This window comes from Rhopalosiphum padi, chromosome 1 (assembly GCF_020882245.1).
Source record: "Rhopalosiphum padi isolate XX-2018 chromosome 1, ASM2088224v1, whole genome shotgun sequence".
NCBI classification, from domain to species: domain Eukaryota; kingdom Metazoa; phylum Arthropoda; class Insecta; order Hemiptera; family Aphididae; genus Rhopalosiphum; species Rhopalosiphum padi.
In genome coordinates, this window is record NC_083597.1 from 18,018,419 (window position 1) to 18,036,842 (window position 18,424).

General features: G+C 27.3%; 1 protein-coding gene across 27 annotated transcripts in view; it reads left to right on the forward strand.

Annotated features, from left to right (window-relative positions):
- LOC132931900 (dystonin) overlaps window positions 1–18,424 on the forward strand; it is a 75,573-nt gene that overhangs the window by 13,985 nt on the left and 43,164 nt on the right. For 19 of the 27 annotated variants that reach the window (XM_060997987.1, XM_060998134.1, XM_060998054.1 and 16 more), the window contains exons 2-3: window positions 4,228–4,453; window positions 18,347–18,408. In XM_060997987.1, coding sequence (XP_060853970.1) covers window positions 4,324–4,453; window positions 18,347–18,408 — 192 coding nt within the window. In that variant the 5' untranslated portion in view covers window positions 4,228–4,323. The remainder of the gene's footprint in view (window positions 1–4,227; window positions 4,454–18,346; window positions 18,409–18,424) is intronic. The other 8 variants (XM_060998017.1, XM_060998038.1, XM_060998027.1 and 5 more) reach the window with 1 other exon arrangement.

Consider the following 18,424-nt stretch of genomic DNA (forward strand, 5'->3'; position numbering starts at 1 on the left):
ATCCGATTACTGTGTAAGTTGACAATATCATGCACTTTCGTTAACTTATACAAAGCCGGATCTGTAATTAAAACATAATAAAAGCCATGTTCTAATAAAAATATACGATTAGTAATACTTCAAAGTATTTAGAAATTAATCGTAGCGTGTATTAGGTATTGGTATATTTAATTTTTATTTCATACGAACACATAATGACACATGTTCAAACCTTAATTTTATGAATTACTTATGTCGTTAATAATATCAACACATACTATTATAACATTTATAATCAAGTGCTTAAATATTGATTTTTAATTAGATAATAATATTTATATCAAAAGAATATGAGGATTCATATTAAAGCGGAATATTTTTATATGACCAGAATTAATTGTTAAAAATGTACAAATTAATACTGATACTTAAAAAATATTTTATTTTTTTATAAAATCATATATTATATTTTTTAGCGCAATGTTTAAGAATTATTATGGATATTATGCGATATTAGCGATAATTTAATTTTCAATAACATTAATATCAGTATAATATGTTTATTATTACTTCTTGAGTAAATACATAAATTCGAAGGTAGTTTTTAATTTTTATAGTTTTTTTTCTATAAAGATGGCATCCCAAGTATAATATTATATTATTTGTGGTACTTATAATATTTATTTCATCGTCATAAAATAATTTAAGCCTCATGATGACCCTAAATTATTAGTACTAGAAACGTAATTTTTGAAACAATAGTATATATATATATATATATATATATATATATATTATGTGTATTGGTGTCTTCTAACTTCTAAATCATAACCATATAAACTGATTTAATATTTCAAATTGTATAATTATGCATATTTTATATTATTTTAATAAATTACAAGATTATTTTGTAATCTATAGAACAGAAATAAAATCCGGCTGGATATAAATTGTTAAACATTTATTATTTTTAACGAGATGTTTTGTTTAGTACACTGTATCAATTCTAAATGATATACACTAGGTACTCCATATTCTTTTCATCTAGCTAAAAAGTTAAAATAATTGAAATACCTCTAATGATATTTTATTAAATATATCCGATTATTCTGATTTCATTAGAATAAAATATACATTATTATTAATTAAGTACTTTCTGTTTTTATGAACTTTTAATGTTCGTAAACGTTATTTTTATGCACAGGTATAATAATTCCAGTTTTGCTTTGCATATTATTTTATTTACGTAAACTCTATTATTGGTTGATGTTAAAGAAGACATAGAGGTGGTTAATTCCTACCGAATGTCCCTGCAATATTTTTATATTTATAGATTTATAGTTAAAATAAACTTAATAGTATCATTTATTTTTTTATTTATTGACTTTATATAGATTCATATTCTTATTGTTCTGGTGCGAAATGTAGGCAGTAAGTTGGGGGGGGGGGAGTTGAATTTATCTTGTGTTTATAATTGCCCCAATACACATAACATTTGACCAAATATTCACCAATGAACTTTACCTATAAGTATATATTACATATTATATATTAAAAAGTAATTATAAAAACTACAAAATCTTCATTACTTTTATAATTGCCTGGTATATGAATGTATTATATTATTTGTTAACAGTTGAATAATTTTAAATTGTTTATTGTATGACACCAAATAGCCCAGTCCAAACTTAAAACTTTATAAGCCATATACGGAAATAATAACGATTATATTATCAATTTTACTGAAATTTACTATTATTTTTTTAAGATTAATATTGTTCCTGATGAGAAAATTTAAAGTTTATTATTTAGTACCAATTTTTTTTATCTTAATTCATATTCATACGATGTAAATGTCTTATAATGTTGGTTGATATACTGAATATGATCTTTTTATTTTACAATATAGGGCAAAGAAATTTAATTTATAACACATCATATACCTATATTTAAGAACTTTAATATATGAATTATTTTTTTCAACACTATCAGTAAAACTAAATTACTTACACGTTATAACACAATAATAGGGTTTAAATTTTATTAATAGGTAGTATTAAACATATTAGTTTAATGTATATTTACCTAACTCTTTAACAAGTAAAATAAAAATCTACACTATGAATCAAAAATAATGATTATTTTTTTAAATAGGTATTTATCAAATTTAAATCTCTACATTTGTACCACAATGTACGTAGTCAAAAGATTTTAACGCTCGATAACTTGTACTAAATAAAAAAATGTATAACAGCCACTATTTTATTGAAATATAAAAACCAAAATTATTTGAAAAAGTAATATGTATTATATTTAGTTACATATTAAATTTTAACTATAATACAAAATTATTTAAATTTTTAAAGTAATACAGACAATATCAGATATTTACAATGTAATTATATAATAAGGAATATAGAAGCAAAATAACTTTTTTTTCCGTTAACCTATAGTGTATTATGGTAGCGACCTTTAATAATTTGGCCTTTAGGAATAAAATCATTTCTTTGTTTAATTTACTTATATTTACAAATAAGTTAATATTACGTATACATTCCTTACGTCATCTTGAACGGTAGTCTGTAGGGAAATTTTTATTTGATATATTTTCCTGTTATGAAAAAAACCATTGTTTTTAAAAATTACATTTTCTTAACTTATTTATATTCTATAACAATACTGTATTGGTACAGCTCTGTTATTACAACGTTATTTAAATTGTAAATAGGTTATCTTTCAAATTTAGTTATTAATAGATTTGTTATGATGCTGCAGAATAACTAATATAATATAAAAAGTTTGAGTACTTTATAATATATTAACTTGTATGCATAATTTCTAAATAGGTATTATAATGTAAAACGAGTTTTTGACTTGTGGTATAAATTTATTAATAATAATATCGTTTTAATATAATTTCGCAAGACTACCATAATAATTAGTAGGTAGGTACTATACCTATACTCACATATGGAAAAATATTAATTAAAACGTTTTTATTAATTGTTTTTGACAAGTTTCAATTGGGATTTACGACTCGGGCAATTACATTGCCATATTATCTTCTTCACCGGAGGTTATATACATAGTTCATTATATTTGTACAAATTCGTATTTTTTAATTTCTGCGAAAACCCACGAACGAATCGTACACACACATACACACGGCACTATGTACCCATCTATATCAATACCTATAATAAAGATTGTTGAATGGTGGACGGTTGTGGCATGATAATTACCGCGGATGGCATAGCACGCGAGAAAAATATCTGTTTGCGAAGCCTCGAGGTTTTGCCAAACGAGTAGGTATACTAAATAGGTATACACGTGCAAGAAATGGACCTAATACTAAACGCTACTTGTAATATTATATATTATTATTATAATATATGTTGCGTTACATTAGTCTCGCCGAGCGTCTCTCTACCCACGTCCGCCTATGTAATAATATTATACCGTCGTCATTCCGGGCGCGTCCTCCTACCGCCTCCCTCCCCCCGCAAAACGCAATTCCGTTTTTTTTTCTCGTGCACATAATATCGCCGATGACCTGTTCCGGTGAAAAACCGTCAGCAGCGGTCGCTGGGTGTATAATGCAGTTCCATGTAAGGCGAACCGGCGGCAGCAGCGCAGGACGCCAATCCCGCGTCCCACGGACCGCCGCCGCCCACCGTCCCGCGGTGTGCGACCGGCGCGCGCGTGAATTCCATTTGGGGCCCGCGCCCCGTTCGATCATCGACCATATCGCCACCCGAGACGATCGCGAAAACCTGTGCCGGTTTGACGACGACAGGAAGGGGGCACCTGGAGGGGAATGCACACGTACGCCCGTCGTCGGTCGCCCCGCGAGATCGCGCGCGTACAGGACTCTGCGCGCGACAAAACGTGCGTGTGCGTGTGTCATACATACAATATATATAATATCATGTCGTTATACGCGTGTGCAACGCGAGCATGTGACCAGTGATCGGCGACCCGTTGTCCTGACGGTATTATTATATAACGAAGGCTGCTGTAGGTATACAATATTGTTTTTGGCGTTCCGTCAGTTGCAGCGCGGCGAGTGTGTGTAGTACATCAGCGATTAGGAGCAAGTGCGTCTGCCGCCGGGTCGAATCGCGCACAGCGAGCGTGAATATTAAACAAACAAACAAAAAAAAATAATAATACGTCGATAGTCGTGGTTCAAATTTTGTGTTTTTTTTTGTTTTGTTTTCCCGTTCGTCCCTCGTCCTCTCATCGAAGGATCGACGCGCAATAAGACCGCGGCGTTAGCGTTCGACAAACAGGAGCAGCCCTCAGCAGTGCCGCTCTCGCGCGGGTCCTGCAACCCGGCTAGACATGTCGTACTACAAGGACCGTCTCGGGTTCGACCCGGACGAGCCGACGGCCAACGGCGACGGGACCGGGACGACGACGACTCCACGCAAGTCAAAACGCGGATACGAGGAGAACCTGAGCAAGTTCAAAGGTTTGTCGCACATATATATGTTTAACAATTCAATCGCGTGCCGTATATATGCGTGCACTTGGGTATATTAAACGTGATGAATCATCGCTGATGGTATGTAGGCATATTACTGCCGCGGCATATTTCTGTTCCGAAGCGTTTCTTTTGGCGGCGCTCAAAAACGAGGTCAACCGTGAACGCGAGCGCCCCCGCCGCCGCCGCCGGTTGGTTGGTCGATCCGGTCGTCTGTGCCGGTAGCGGCCGTGCACGACCGATTCCTCCGCCGCCGCGGTCGGTCGCGCGACACATTTCTTCACGGCGCGCGCGTACCGCACTCGCGGACCGCCAGTCGTCCAAGGTCTGTGGGTGAGAATCACCGGGCGGGCGGGTGTAGACACTTGTCCCACGGGCGTTTGAAATGTGTTCACGACCCGCGGTGCAAGACGCGTACGACGTGCAGTACGTGCGACCCGACGGTGCCGCCCAGTCAGTGGTCCGTGTCGTGATGTCGAGTCCGTTGGTTTAAGATCGTAATATTATTAGGTATTATAATTGTACATATTATATCAATGACACTGGGACTTCGAGTATTATGCGCTGTGGTTGCGTGGGACGACGCGTTGTAGGCGGAATTTCTCGATGTCTGGAAAACTGCGCGCGAGATTGCTATTCAGTTTTTTGGAATTATCGCGTAGAATTTCTATTTTTTCACGCGTAGGTGTTACACCCGCGCGCTGGTCGAAAATTTTAATCTTTTTACTTAAAAACCATAATAATTTAATATATCGTAGGTATCATCTTGCGCGGTTAACATCGCAATCAGATGTAATAATACACTCGGTTGTGTATAGGGTTCGTTTTGGATGGTAACAGCAGTGTGATTAATTTTTTATGTTTGTTTAGACGTTGTTACTGCGTAGAGCTAATCAATATACGTGACATATGTCTATTTTATATTTATTCAATTACAATACTATATAGTATGCGTTTTATATGGGTGGTTTTTATTAAGCTTTAATAAACTCTTATATAAATATATAACTTTATTAATACATAGACAGTATTATCTATATATAATACAATGTATGTGTGAAACCGTTTTATGTGGTTCCACGTGTCTATTATATAACTTCATATTAGGTATTTGAATATTTAGGCTTTGAGGCAATGAATATTCATTATAAAATCATCTGGAATAGCATATTTTCATTTAGTCTGCTCCCTTAATTGATAATAATGCATTAATAATCAATAATGTAATTTTATAGTTAGTAAAAAATCAATTATAATTTAGCAACTATGTTCATCAAAATAGTAAAAACATAAATTAATTGTATTAATGTAAAGTTATTTGATAAGCTGTTTAGATAATACAACTAAACTGGACTAAGGTATCCATTTTATATATAACATTTTATTATGAAATAAGAATCTATTAGTCTTGAAAAAAAACTACCTATAGTTTCCTAATTTTATATATTTCATTTTCAATATAAAAATACCAATTAAAATTTATCTACGTTTAGTATACCTACATTATGTACATCACAGCTTATTGCACATAGTTTATAATACAATGACAAATGGTGTAACCTTGCATTTATTTAAAAAAAATTAAATGTTACTTGAATTGAAAAAATGTAGTGAAAAATTATAACGCATCGGTATAAATTATTGGAAACGTTTGCCTTCGTAATATTTCAATAATTGCACATCCAGAAATTACGCCACATAATAATTTTCAATAGGACTTTATTCTGACACGTGATATGTATAAAGTATATCATAGAATAATGGCATGGCTGTCGCATTAGCATTGTACTCCAATGAGATCTAATAAATTAATTATTCTTAAAGGAAAACATAATTTTCCTTGCACTTTTTATTTATGTAATAAGATGTAATAAGGATTGACAAAGCCCGGGGTGTGGATTAAGAGTAGGCGAATGTAGTGGGCAGGGTCAGTGGTTTTTGCCTTCAGTGTTGTAGTACACTAATACAACACCTAAAAAGGTATAGGTCAAAATCATATTAACCAAAAAAAAAAAAAAAAATTACTCATCGAAGACCGGTCATCGTTGTATAGCCTAATATTATCAATTTATTTCAAGACAGGAAATACACGTATAATATAGGTACACAACCACTTGGAACAATATCATTCGTTTTTATCGTTATCCTATTATACATATGACAATAATTCTTGCTGATCACATGTAGTTAAACTATATCAAAATATTTTCTCATTTAAGATCAAGGCAAACACCAAGTTCTAAGCCATAAATTGACAGTAAATGATTATTATTTAAAATAATTACATATTATTATATTTATTTTTATTTTTTAATTATTGTTATTATTAATTCTTCTTTAAATTTCGTGTTTGAAATGTAAATATGAGTTATTACCTAATTTTAAATTGTTGATTATTAAAATTTGTCCATAGCATTTGAAATTTTATTGTTTAATTTAAAGAAATTTTGTATTAAGCCAATTAAGATTTTAAATAAATATATAAACATAAAAAAAAATATTGTACAGATATACTGCAGTAATTCGTTTTACACAAAACCTTGATAGGTATACTAATTGTACAAATATAATTTATTATCAGTCTTAGTAGATTTTTAACAGTATAATAAAAACTATTAATTATAGTTCAGTAATTACGAGATCATATTTTAAAATATCTTTTTTGTAAAAAGTATACTTAAATTTTGACCTTTGATAAATTTGCACTTTTTTTGTATCTATATAATTTTTAGATAACATATCTAGGTATATAAGTATCAAAAATATATTTAATTAGAAATATAAGAAGCATTATTGATATTAAATATGTTTATTCAAACATCGGCGTTATGTTTAGTTCTTTCATCTTATTAACTTATCTTAGAATTACATATATATCTATTATATATGTACGAGTTATGTTGGTGTATTAAAAGTGTTATTTAAGTAAGTTTTTTTTCGTAATATTAAATTGTATGTAATATTAATACGTCGTTATGAAATTATTATTGGTAAAATGTAACAAATAATAATTTTGAATATAATAATAGTTAAGTACATATAGAAAGAATAGAAAACATGGCAAAATGTTAATTCTTTTAGGGACATATCAGTACTTAAGGAGGAAGGCACTTAAATGTATATATTTAAATATTATACAATATCAATCAAGAAAAGTAGTTATATTCATTGAAGTGTGTGTTATTGTTTTTACTAGGTATTTAGATTGAATTAATTTTGATTACAAAACTTAATAATAGTTCTATATTTTGCTACTTATTATCAGTGAACTATAGAACTATAAAAAAAATATGACACACATATTATGAGTTGTTCATTGTTTATTCGATTTGTATGTATACTTTTTGTTTCTATTTTTTATTTCATAAATTTTTATTAAAGATTAGAATGTTCTTTACAGTATTGTGTTTAATTATGCTGTTATGGTATTAAAAATAATATATATTTTTAAGTGTGTTGTTTATTATGTAATCATTTTTGTCACAAACAAAGTTTTATGAAATTAGAATTTGTATATTATGTATAATATTTTATCTATCAGAAAATAATTAAAAAGTTAGTTGATTTCGTAAAATATTAAAATTAGAGTTAATTAGTAGGACTAATAAAAAAATTATTTAATGCCTAATATTAAGAGATGAACGGCCAATAATAAGTCTAGTATTTTTTGTCCGGTAGCCCACGGTCTACTCTCTTGATTACTGAAAAATCAAATTAATTTTGAATAATATATATGTTTAATTTAAGAGAATGTCATCACATTATTATTGATTTATTAGATTTATATGTCACCCACAACATGGAAAATTAGCGATCAATAGAACCAATGTTGTGGTGTTTGCTTTATTATTCGCCTGAATTATATAGCTTATAAAGTTATTAATTAAGTACATTATCTATGTTTGCACGTTAGCTTCTTATGATTTTCCAATTTTTCTACAATACATGGGCATTTTGAAAATGTTATATTTAAAATACTTTACAATGTAAAGTTTACATGCTTAAATGTATAAACACTGATATTTTGACAGATACTGTTATGCTTATAAGCTTGATTATAGGCCATTTCACTCTGATTTAAAATTAACAATATAAGATTAGTTCTGCTAAACTCAAAGTTGCTATGTTATACGTGAATCAGAGTGAAGAAATAAATAGTGCACAAACTTCCTCATTTTGTAAAAAATTTTAATATTCTATAATAATCTAATATAAATTATTTTTATTATAATATGTCGTGTTATTTTTAAGTTTTCAATAAAATGTTTTACTAAGTTGTACCATGAATTTATATTTATTTATTTTTAACAAATTTTATTTTTTCAATTAAAAATAAGTAAATTGCCATCGTAGGTACTTAAAAAAATTCATAAATGAAATGCGCTGTAATAAATTACAATACTTAGCCCTGTTTTATCATTAAGAGAGGTCATGTTTTGAGGCCCAGCTAGAATCTTACAACAGTTGAAAATTGTTTCATTTATAATGCCTTTACGCTTTCAATTATAAATTACCCTATAAATTATTAAAATTTACGTTAAAAACGATGATATTAAATTTTTATGTTAATATTTTTTGAATTTCTGTATCTAACAAATGTGTATGTTTATATTGCAAAATTTTTGAGGTTTAATGTAGATAATAGATAATATAATATGTAATTTAAATGCATAATATATTTGTAAAATAGTAATATATTTTAATTTGTCAGATACTGCATGTACAAAAATAAAAATTACAACACAATTACCTACCACTATTTTGGGGTGAACAATAAACGAACATTTTAGCTGATTAAAATTAAAATTTGTTTATGCTTTACTATCCTACATATATATTATACAGGGTGTTTCTGAAATGAAAGTTTAATAGAATAAGCAGTGAGTACTGTATAGTGGCTCAACAAAGATATTTTTTCAAGATAAAAAAAGCTATTTGCAAATTTATACTGAACTTTTTTAGTTACCTATTATTATTTTAAAATATAAATCAGTGTTTTAATTAATCATGTATGTAAAATGAGAACAAATAAATTGCACCACAGTTTATCTTGCAGAGTTTTCATACAAAACAATGTGTCACACCACTTTTTTTTAGTCGGCGACTTGAGCGTGAAAAACGCGTAACAACCTCACATATCGATGCGTATGAGAATTTTGCAAAAGATACAATTCGAATATTTATATTTACATTTCCGATAATTTTTTAAAAATAATTTGAATAGACTTTAATTTTGAAGATAGAAAACAATTTTCATTAGGCCACCACAATAAGTACCATTATGCTACTGACCTCATTCATTTTAGAAACACCCTGTATAATTTATATTATTAATCGTATTATTACTATATATTTTTTACTGTGGGAAAACCTCTCCATTTATAATAACTTTCGTTTTTGAGCGTAATACCGGTCAAGCCGGTGGAATTATCCCTATTAAGTATTATTCATGGGCGTGTCGCTGATATCGGTTACTCTTTACAGTCTGTATATACTTACACCTACCATTTTCCGTGCATTATTTTAAACGCAAAACAATCGAATGTTTCGTAGTGAGTAATGTATGTATGTGTGTGCGTGCAAACTATATGGCGCCAAAGACGGGTAATATGATATTGCTTATATAAATTATAACGAAGAGATGAAAGAAACCACACACGATTGCCGTGCAATAACAATAATCAATTAGAATCACATTTCTTCAATTTAATCTCCTTGTATTTTTGTTACCCACCATACTTATAGTTACTACAATTTTTTTATTCGGAATATAAACTGTCGCAAAACCCATTATTCACTCCGAAGGCCATCCTTCGCACTGGAATATTAAAAGGACATTTGGATTTGGTATCGCGCATTTTTGTAAGATGATGATCGGTATTTTAACACGAATAAGATTATTACGGTCCATAATATAGTCTTTATTAGGTATAGTTCATTTCAATAACATTATATTATTGAATGTATTGTTCTTTTAATATTTTTCTATAATTTGTGTGATTTAACAACGATTAGATTTTGTAAAATAATAAATTTGTATGATGACAATAAGTTATAGGTTAATGTAAAAAAATCTAACACACAATACCCGTTCGATAAAAACTATAATGTATTTTTTTGTGTACATTATCTTATAAACAATAATAGTGAGTAATGTATTGTTCATTTTGAAGTAAAAATTTCATTTTTTGGAGTCTATTTTACTCATTATATGGACTATTTACTAATAGTTAATAGTTGGCACTTCGAATATGAATGGATATAAAAAGTTAATGTAAAGAGAATTTAAATTCTATGTACTAAAATACTAAATGGATTAATCATTGTAGGTTACACAAACACTATTTTGTGTTTATAGGTTCGATAAATAGGCAAGATTTAATTAATCATTTAATATATAATATAACATACTTATGAGTTTATGACGCTCAGAATTAATACTTTAAAATGATATGTCTCCTATTATTATAGTTATCTATAACTAATACATATTATTAAACATCCATGTGTTTCAATTTTAAAAATGTATACTTAAATTAATAAGGTTAAGTATGTAACTTAAATTTTATAAATAATGAACAAAAATGTTCATTATTATAAGTTATTTTTTCATTCTCATTGTATCTAATGTACCTAGATTAGACATCGCGGTGTTTACTTTTAGTTAGGTTTTTAAAATTAAGTTAGTTTTCATACTCAATAAATATTATATTCATATTTAATTTTAATTAAAAACAATTGACTTGATATTATGATTATTAACTTTTTTCCCTAGTTAAGGTTATTTTCATTAAATCATAGCTTTAAATTTATTTTGCGTAGTTATGTAATATAGTTTATAATTCATTATTATTAATCTTTATGGAAAATATTACCTTTTTATTTTATTTATTAGAAGTTCATACCATAAATTTATTAAATTGTCTTGTATTATTTATATGGTATGAAAACTATATTATATAAAAATATAAAATAATTACATTAATTAATTTATAAATTTATATTTTTATGTTTAATAATTTACTTTAAAAATGTATCTGCATAATATAACAAAATTATGTTGTTAAATCTAAATTGGTATGCAAATTTTAATACATGACATATTTGGTATTATTAAGGTACTAAAATTGCGTCAGTATACAGGTTTACTTCGCTTTATTTCTTTGTGATATTATATACTTTAATATTATTAATTAAATATACAAATAGACAATAGTATTTTAATATTGATGTATGTTTTTTTTAGTTAATTATATTATACAATAATATTTAATATGATTTATGGATCATTAATTTTTTTTTGGAATATTGTACAGTTCATTTTTTTGTCTACATTTATGTCAATCATTAATATTTTTTATATTTACTTTTTTGGGGATTTCAATTTTTTTCTTATTTAAATCTACTTTTTTAGGCATTCAAAATCGTTGGTACAGTTAAAATTAATTGTATTCCTTTGTACTCGAGTGGGCAGTGGCAATATATAATGTTATTCACTGACTGTTATTTATTTTCTCAAGATCATTAATTTAAATTTGACGTATTAACAACTCGTTAAAACATCATTATGCTACTATTGGTAAAAATTCATATAGGTGACAACATTTGTATATTTTCTAAGTGGATACTTCATATAAATTGTTGAATGCAAATAATACAAGAAAAGAAAAAATAGGTTATTTATTGTTATGTCAAGGACAATAATTTAATAAAAGTCAAGTTTACTATTCAGAATGTTCTACGAAGATCCACTGATTAATGTAGTGGTATAAATAAGTTTTTAATTGAAGGAATGTATATAGTTATATCCATATTATTATAATATTTGCTTATCTATGGTTGTATCCTAAGTGTTTGTATTAGGTATTTATATTTTGAAAATATTATGTCGTATATAGTAGGTACTAATAAATTATAAGCTATAACTAATAATTAATAGTACCTACTAATGTTTGACTTTTATTTTATATTTCGGATTTCAGATTTTAGGGAAAATTTATAACATATTAATCAATATCAATATTTATTTGTTATTAGAAATATATTAATTTGGTATTTATAATATAGTATCGCAGTGGAATATATTTAAAAAAAAATATAGTTCTAGTAAAACAAAAGTAACCACCCACCAAAGGCGTAGTCTACCCCCGCCCTCTTCACAAAAAACATTCACACTAATTAAAAATTAATGATTATTGTGTCATACAAATAAAATAATATTTCTTTATCTATATTTTCTTCTATGAGTTACACAAATTTAACTATTAATTTTTCTAGAAGACGTATTTAAAGTGTCTATTGAATTTTATGTTTTTAAATACTAATATATTATATTTTTAAATTTATAATAATTTTACAATTGGAAATTCAATTGATTAAATGGCGTTGCCAATTAAATACATATTAGTATATATAAATTGATAACTCGGTAATAATAACATTGATTAATTTATAAATCTATGAATATTATTTATAAGGTATTGTCTATACTCTATAGTCCATCGTATATACATAATTATATAAAGTTTTATTAAATTTATTATTTAAGGTATACCTATTGAATATTTGTGGGCCGAATCTTTATTATAATATAACTATATACACATATAATATAACCGCATATGGCATATGTATTATGAATGCATTTTAATGCAAGGTATTCTTTATTTTAATTTGACCTAGTTCTGCATTAATTATTTAATTGTACATTTTTAATCAATACAGGTATATTAGTAAAAATATTGTTGTGTGACATGCATTTTTTTTAAATGCATTCTTCAAAATAAAAATAAACCAAATAAAATACTCGTTATAAAAAAATAATAAATATAAACAAAATTTACTGCGTATAAAAAGTGTAAAATTAATGGGACTTGCAACTCTGTTTATAATTTAAAATTTAGTTTTACATTTCCATTTGTGGTATTATTTATTGAACATTTTTAAATTAAATTATTTAATAAATATTCTGGTTATTCGTAAAAACTTTCATTTAGAATAAAATTGAATGGATTTATTAGTGTGTGCTGTGCTTGTATAATTTGCTTCTAGTTTTGGTAATTATTACACTAAAAATCAACCATATTACAGAAAGAAAAATTAATAAAAGCAATGGAGATCAATGTATTTCCCACTAAAGTCTAGTCAACACATTGCTCTCGTTTGGTCTTTCTACATAATTTCCGGTCCGGGAAGTTTTATAGTTCGATTACTCCAAATTCATTATTATTTTAGTTGTGGCCTTGGAATACTGACCTAGAGAAATATGATGACTGACGTCGTAAATAATTATCGTTTTATATATTGTATAATCTATCTACATCGAGTTTTTTTTCTACTCAATGATCTGCTAATTAGACGATATTAAATACACTACACGAGCGAACCGGGTTCGTAGTTAGGCGCGTTGAATCATCATGGTGACTGGTAGCTGCTTAAAATACCAGGTAAACGGTTACGTCAACCACGATATTATTACTATTATGTTATATTATTATATTATGTATACATGCATTGCACACGCGCGCATGTACGTGCAGAAGTCTCGTATATAATAATATGTATGTTATACGATGTCGGCAGCACTATAAAAGTCGTCTTGAATGCGTTCAGCTGCCATATAGGCGTCTACTGAAATTCTTTTCGCGGGGACAAGCTTTATACCAATGTTTATAATAATACGATTTACGAAAGATTGTGTACAGCTATATATACACTTTATAATACATATGTATATTTTTAAACAAGATTATTATTATCAATTTTTTTTTCTATAACTTTATAGAAATAAACATATACAATAAAACCTCATTATTGTTAAAAAAGAAATTATAATCGTCTCACGACCTCTTCCAAAACGATAACATACAAAATATATCATGGATTCAATTTTTTACAATAATTTAAACCTTTATTCGTAATTCTTAAGCATTGAAACTCAATATATTATCAGCAGATCTCCAAAAAACCAGAAAAGCAAGTTCTATAAAATATTGCTTCCACTTTATCATTGAGAACTTATGGTTGCTGTTGTATCGCTGGAGGTGACGATGACGCGACCCCGCGACAGCGTAACAAATAAATATATAATGCACATTATTATATTATTATTTATTATATGTACTTATATAATTAGTCATACGTGTTCAAATACTTGGAAAGATCGATTGACTGCCCCCCCCCCTATCCCTGAGGGCTTTTATATTGCTATATATACTGTCGGTATTTGCTTACACCTCGATAGATCTTTCGTTATGTTCATTACATTATTATGAGTTTCATACAGGGTGCTACGCTAACTTTTTTAATTTTCTAAAAATAATTTTTATTTTTTTATTCTTTGTTTAGTATTACAATATTTAACATATTATATGAGGTTAATGATGTATAAGTTTTTCGTGTAAAACGTGTTTTCTCTCGAAATCGCATGGGTTGGTTGATACAATTACTAATTAGTGTTGCTGGTGAAATAGATCACTCTGTATATAATATTATGACGTACAATGAACAGGTATTACGATCCACAGCAGCCGCTGTGCTAATTAGAAAATTTATCGTACACTTGTATGAATATGTATTTATAGATTATATGAGTCGTGCTATGTGTACCGACAATGAGAGCTCGACCTCAGGTTGTCAGGTTTTGCTGTTGTTGGTTTTCCTTACCTCGGATCTTTTGTTTTTCTCCGAGGTGAAATTATTATAGAAAATTTTCTTCATTTATGTCCGACAGAGGAGAATGCGTTTGAAAAATGTCTGCGACGTCGCTCGCTACACAGGCTTTATGTAACAAATAACAATAATATTATTACGATATCAGCATGGTATTTATTACCAGAGTATAATAACTAATAAGTATATAAAATTATAATATATTATGATATTGAATATTTTATTTTTACTGTATCGGACCATAGTTGAATTACCAAAATCAATAGCATTAAATATATTGTCCCGTTCCGGTATCTGAAAATCTATACACTGTAAAAACGTGTCGTTTTATTTAGTTCTAGAATCATTCAATTATGTTTTTGTTATATTTCATTTGAAAAAATAATAAAAAATTTATTTTTTTTCTGTATAGGTTAGTGTTTTAAACGATTATTATGAACGAGTGAAAACGTGATGAAAATAAAATATACAGGTTAATTCGTATACACAGGTATAATCAATAGTTATTATATAATAAACATAGGACCACCCTAATTCTCGAGCGTCCACTATTAATTTCAAATTAAAACTATGTAGGTATATCTAAATTAAACAAACAACTCAATTTCTTTTTTATTATTATTTAAATTACGTCTTTCAAATGCCATAGTCTTATTGTTACTTTGTTAAACGTATGGAATTATTGCGCAATCGTTTTAAAGCATTTATTTTTATACGATAACGTATAAATAATTAATTAATTATATATGATATTACGTTTGGCATACTTTTTGCGTAGGCTCACTGATTATTTTACTGCCTTCTCAAGAACGTTTGATTCATTATATTATATTATATATATTTATATTTATGCCTGATTTGGAAATGCACCACACAAACACAATTATATTATAATCTTTTAATTATTTTAGCATTAAAATGTATTGTTATTCATGTGTAGTACATTTTTATTTAAATATCTAAAATTAATGGTTCTCTTTTCGGCTATATAAATATTCTAAAAATATTCTTTATAAAACGCGACTATTAAATTAATCTTATAGGTACCTTCCTACCTATTACATATTTTTAATTAAAGTTTAAATGTGCTGAGAGACCTTTTGTAGAAGTACGTTTATTTTTTTTTTTATTTCACTTATTTCCAATGAATCTGAAATCTGAGACATAACATTTGCAATAAGTGTCATGGACTAAAATGGTACTTATATTTTGTATTTAAAATAAATTGAGTTATTATTAATGGTTTTTAATTTAAATCTCAAAATATTATATTTAATACATTAGTTTAATTAGGTATTGTATTTATACTTAAGAGTTTAAACGATTAAAAATATATGTTTCTTTTAACACAAAATAATCTATATACTCATATAATTTTATAAAATATATAGATTTATATATCATTATTTTTGCTCAATAAATCCATCAAAATTAAGTTTTTACGGTCTCGAAATATATGATTTTGACGTAGAAATGTATATCAGTTAGGTAGTCCCAACGCCAAATTATGATTTAAATTAGAATTATTCCATTTCATATACTTACTTGACTGTCTGCCAATCTAAAAATGTGTACCATATAACCATTTATTACATATAATTGTCTCTAGTTAGTTAAGCCGAATGTGTCATTTTTGTATTTAAAAATATTCACCAGAAAGTTTTTGTTGAACATTTGATAATTTATAAAAGAATCATTATTTTTATATTTTCTGAAGAATATTTTTTTTTGTTTTGCATTTTATTGCATACAGTTTAATAAAAGGTAGAATTTAACATGATTGTCTGATAACAGGCGTGGATTCAAAGGGGCTAAGGAGCGATTGCCTCTCCTCGTATTTATATTCTGGATCTACGCCTGTCTGACAATATTGAATATAATATTACTAAGAGGACGTGATGTCCGCGTATGTTCTCTCCGTATTACAAAAAAACAACAAGATAAATTATTGTCCATCTGAATACATTTTATGTTGATCGTTTTTTTTTTTATAAATAATCATAAATAAAGCTATAATATCAGATTTAAAGGTAAAATAATTATCTATCATCTCCGTTGCTTTTTTTGGGATATATTTTAATTTTTAAGCGATTGAATTATGATTATTTTAAAACGTTATTAAGTTACAAGTTACAAATTCTTCTTGTTTTCATAATATTCTAACATTTTTTTTTATTTAAAAAAACGACTATTGAACACTGATAATATACTTTTCTTACCTTTAAAATTTATGATAATTTCGTATTATGTTAATTCGTGTCAACTTAGAAGACGGAGACATCGCGCGCACTAAGTTTTAACCATAAATATATAATATATACATTATATTATTAATATTATATAAGCATTTTTTTTATGTAATGGATTTATAAAATGGAATAAGTAAATTTTATTCATTACAGTTTTAAAAATATCTATGTGTGCATTGAATTATTGAATATGACAATGTAAACATCACCATAATATGTACAATGACATATGTAATAGAACAGTTAGAATTAATTTGGTTTGTTTCAAAAATAAAATAAATAAGAAATTAGTATTGACTGTGTCTAAATAAATTACCATAATGTGTTTTTGTAAATATTATCTAACATATTGTATGCTATCTACGAGTTTATAATATATTAATTATTATTAGGTAGCTATTTCAATTTTGACAAGAACGGTCATAAAATATAAATATACTAAATTTTAATTTTAGTGTAACGATAAATGAAAGCCCAAAGGCGTAAAATATTCCAAATAGGTCGAAGAAAAAATTCGAAGCGTTTCGCAAAAGCGATAAATAAATTCTTGTAAATTATTCGATTACGTGTAGCCGGAACGCTCCCAGATACAGTAATTACACGGTATTGCATGTCTAATGAATATTGTTATATTGGGTATAAACTGAACTGTTGTTGTTATACATTTTAAAATTTAGAAATGTCGTAATTTATGTAGTTTTACGTAAATTTATTTGTATTATAATAACTAATAAGTATATGCTAGATGAAGTTTTTTGTAAAACTGGTGTGTAGGTACTAAGTACTTACATAATGTTATATCAGTACATTATACATAGTGAGCTATATATTATAACTATATAGGTCATATATTAATAATAAATGATTTACTTGTGTAAACTGCAATATGGGAAATATGTTTTTAACCAGAAAAATAGACCTTAATATTATGTTTACATTAAAATTTTGCTTTTATTTTCAGATGAAAGAGACGCCATACAAAAGAAAACGTTTACAAAATGGGTAAACAAACATTTGAAAAAAGTGAGTAATATATTAT